At 43.4% G+C, this 3,710-nt stretch overlaps 3 protein-coding genes across 3 annotated transcripts in view; 1 reads left to right on the top strand and 2 right to left on the bottom strand. All coding sequences in view use genetic code 11, as the record gives it.

Moving 5' to 3' along the window:
* EGR_10251 (hypothetical protein) overlaps window positions 1-671 on the bottom strand; it is a gene marked incomplete at both ends in the record, with an annotated part of 15,250 nt that extends 14,579 nt beyond the window's left edge. The window contains one exon of the mRNA XM_024499500.1: window positions 542-671. Coding sequence (XP_024346086.1) covers window positions 542-671 — 130 coding nt within the window. The remainder of the gene's footprint in view (window positions 1-541) is intronic.
* Window positions 672-1,179: 508 nt separating this feature from the next.
* EGR_10250 (hypothetical protein) lies at window positions 1,180-1,699 on the bottom strand (the record flags this gene model as incomplete). Its single annotated transcript, XM_024499499.1, has 3 exons — window positions 1,180-1,284; window positions 1,425-1,479; window positions 1,593-1,699. 3 exons carry the CDS (start codon window positions 1,697-1,699, stop codon window positions 1,180-1,182), a joined length of 267 nt encoding a protein of 88 aa, XP_024346085.1.
* Window positions 1,700-1,797: 98 nt separating this feature from the next.
* The window catches only part of EGR_10249 (hypothetical protein), a gene marked incomplete at both ends in the record, with an annotated part of 8,814 nt that continues 6,901 nt past the window's right edge, over window positions 1,798-3,710 (top strand). The window contains one exon of the mRNA XM_024499498.1: window positions 1,798-2,013. Within this exon, the coding sequence (XP_024346084.1) occupies window positions 1,798-2,013 (216 nt within the window). The remainder of the gene's footprint in view (window positions 2,014-3,710) is intronic.

The raw sequence follows: 3,710 nt of genomic DNA, 5'->3' as shown, positions 1-3,710 counted from the left end.
TTCTTTAACGCTATATCTAACATAGTGTTTCTTGCTAGTAAATCTTTATTAAACGTCTTCTTTTGCCTTTAAGACAGCTAAAGGTGTTTTAATAAGTCAAAGTGAGTGAAATAAAAGAACCTATTGCAGGTCGATCAAACTTAATGCGGTTCTGTAAAACCGCCTTTTGATGTTGTCTGAAGGTTGAAATAGCCCTTAAATACCGTTTCATTCTTCGTGTCAGGTGAATCTGACAGGAGCGCCTGTGATTGCGGTGCAGCAGGATTTTGAGAGACGCGTCCATGTTGACATGTTTGATGCGAGGTGTGTTGTTACCACAACTCCAAAGCTGACTACATTGGGTTTAGCAACTCTTTCACTTAAGGAATTATCTGCTCACGGAGTGGAGGTATGTTTCCTCATTCCTGAAACTGCTCCATCCAGAGGGTTGGGAAGATTCAGGAATCGCCGACTTTACCAGTCAGCTGCGCCCATTAGGATTCAGTGGGCTAGAGCATGTTTGACTCTAACTAGAGATTTCAATAAAGCCTTTTCCATTCACAGTAATTTGTACTAGTCTCACAATCCCTTTTTGTGTTCGTGTTTACTTTTACAGACATTTCTACCTCAAAACGATATCCGAGACAAAAAATGTATAATGTTGTTGGAAAGGGATCACCTGATATCAACATAGCTTTCCTAGAGTTCGTGAAGAGCGTTATGCAGAAAAGTGAAGAACTAGAATTAAGGTATTGTGGTTAGATTCATTATTAGTAATCGGTAACCGTTACCAGAGTAAAAATTGCAGAAATACACCACGGAGCTCTCCTAGCCATTGGAAGCAGATAGGGATGTGTTTGAAGCACATTGTAACATATATTTCTTGCAATGTTAAATTTTAAGTTGACAATTTTGACGAGAAGGACAACCTGTTGACAGGTCTGCCAAGTTTGTCCTACTGCAGTTAAGATGGTATACGGAGTAGTCAGTGTTAAGTAGTAATTGATTGCCTATGCTGATCGAAACGAGCTAAGACTTTGACGTATTTCATATCATCGTTACATCGCTGTTAATATTGCTGCACGAGAAACGCTCTATTAATATGCAGGTTTCATTTTAGCTGTGGGATAATCAGCGCCGGTTAATCATCTACCCACCATATTTAAGTAGCAATTATTTTGACGCCTTAATGTCACCTGCCTAGGGCAAATTCGAGGTGAAATCAATGGGCACGGTCTCGGTCAGGGGTTTCGTTATTTCGTTTTCCGTACAGTTCCCAGAAGGTGATGTGCTCTCTACTTCAACCTATAAAGCGCAAGTACTGATCATGGTATTCGATCCACTTTAAATTGGGCGACAACACAAATTTAAACTGGAGCAATCCTTTCCAAATGCTATGAAAGGATGCTGGATTCCCCCATTTCCATCCAAAAAAGACAAAAAACCTTTTTTAGTTCCAGAACACATCGACGAGGAATGCTGTCCATGGATGATACCACACTGCAACACGTGTCAACGATCGATTCACATACGTGTCAGCTGATGCGAGGAAGTGAATTCACACAACCAGCCGCCAGACATGCTGAACTACGCGTTTCGATGCTTTCTACTACTTCTCGTGCTTCTGTGCATTGCCGTTACTTCCACGATCCAGTTCACTGTCCTCTTTACCGGGCTCCTTCTCGTCCTCCACTTCCACCGCCTTCCTCTCCCTCGTCATCTCCTTTTTAGTTCTAGCCTCTCAATCCGCCATTCCAAAGACGTCAGGATATCCAAACGAGTAGAACGAATGAAAGTCGTAGTAATTAGGGGTAAGTTATGCTACCTCCTTCTCCTGCTTCCGTCCTTTCTGCTTTCCCTCCTCATTCATGTTTAATCACCATTTTAATATTAACTCAACTTTTAGTCCAGTCATTGCGACATACATGGGGACAACTAGGAGGAGCCTCCTTATGCGCATCGTTTGACAACCATGCATGTTTCCTCCAACTAAGTGAATTGTTTTATTTTTCTATCAGTTTTATGGCTAGGAAGGTAGGTAGGTTTGTAGGTGGGTAAATGCATAAAATACGAATGGACGGAAGAGAAGGAAGCAAGTTACGTGGTAAACAGAACCGTGCAAGATATTCAACTTCTACCTTTAGTAAAGATACACATGCCCCCCAACTCTGTCCACTGCTTTATGCTTCATTTGAGTCGTCTTATCTGGCCCCATCTCTCCTCTTCTCTTCCTTAACCCTCCTCCTCCTTCTTCTTCAGTCACACAGTTATGTTACTTCGCCTCCACCGGAAGGGTTCAATCACCTTTATTGTTCTCCCTGGTCAGAGGCGACAATTCACCAAGAGGCAAAATTAAAAACTCTCATCAAGAACTCACGTTCGCTAGCTGCGTAGCAATGTTTAGGGGTAAGTGGCCAATTCGTCCAACCCATTCATATTACTCACTACACCTACTGTGCCGCACCCGCTGTTTATGCTTCCCTTATGTGCATTCACAACGAACAACCCACTACTAGCATTAGAAGCAGTAGTCGTAGTGGCCTATATAACCTTTCCCCATATCTTTAGGGGTTGCATATTCTACTTGAAAAGCACTAGATTACGCTACACTAGATCCGGCTTGACTAAGGTACATTTATAGTGAACACAGGATGAAAGGGGAGACAGATATAAAATGTTGATATCTTCTTCAACTGTTTAGACAGTGAATGATGACCACTTTTCTCTGTGGCTGCTTCTGGATCTGGCGGTGGGACTGTTTATGGTGACTGCGGTTTTGAGTAGGGCATCAAGAGCAAAGAGCATTGGAGTGAGATATTACAATAATGAGGTGGGAGTCTCCATGTTTACCCAACTGAGATGTCAGTGAAACTGGACTGTTAAACGATTTCCTCCCTCAGATGGGATACACTCTTATTAAGTTTGAGACTGTTGAATGCATCCGCCCATTTGCATTTCAAACGTCTACTTTTTAGCTGGAATTGGCCGAACTCTACCTTGGGGACACTAGACCGTCCACAAGGCGAGCTCTCTAGCTTTGAGCAGTGCTGATGTACGAAGAGTGGAATTTTGGAGCACCGAATACATCAGTTCCACGTAGCACAAGCGGAATGCTGTTGCGCGAATTGTGGTATCATCTGCTCCATTTTTCCTCAACACACGTGGTCGTGAGCGGCAGCTGGGAGCAGAGGAAGAGAATACAGAGAATGAGGTTGGAAGACGAGGACAGTAGTGTGACTTCAGTGCCAAGGTGACTATATATATATATATGGGGCATATGAAATGGGAGGGTAACAAGGTGCCTCCTGCTCCACCGTTTCGACGACGTAAACAGACCTCGTTGCTATATGTGTACATTGATTCCTAATATCTACGCCAGAGAAGAAAAAAGCCCCATTGTACGTAGCCAAAGTTCTATCTAGTCGATTTGGCGTGCCAGCCGAGGAAGTTGTGGGATCGCCTCGAACGGACGAGCATGGTAGCAGCTATGAGGTATGCATGATAGAACAGATAATCCTATCAACCTATCTTATCCTATCGTCTTGCTAAGGCGCCTCATCTAGTGTGATCAAGTTAAGCCAGGTCTAGAGCAGCGTAAACCAGCGCTTCTTGAGTGCACTGTGTAACTAACAATTATGTTGGGAGGGGTAATATAAGTCCCTACGACTACTTCTACTGCTGTTGATGGTGAGTTGGTGGTTGCAAATGCACATAAGGGAGGCATAAGCGGC

This window comes from Echinococcus granulosus (genome assembly GCF_000524195.1).
Source record: "Echinococcus granulosus chromosome Unknown EG_S00202, whole genome shotgun sequence".
Taxonomy (NCBI): Eukaryota; Metazoa; Platyhelminthes; class Cestoda; order Cyclophyllidea; family Taeniidae; genus Echinococcus; species Echinococcus granulosus.
Note: the sequence above shows the minus strand (reverse complement) of the source record. Positions and strands in the feature narration are given on the sequence as shown.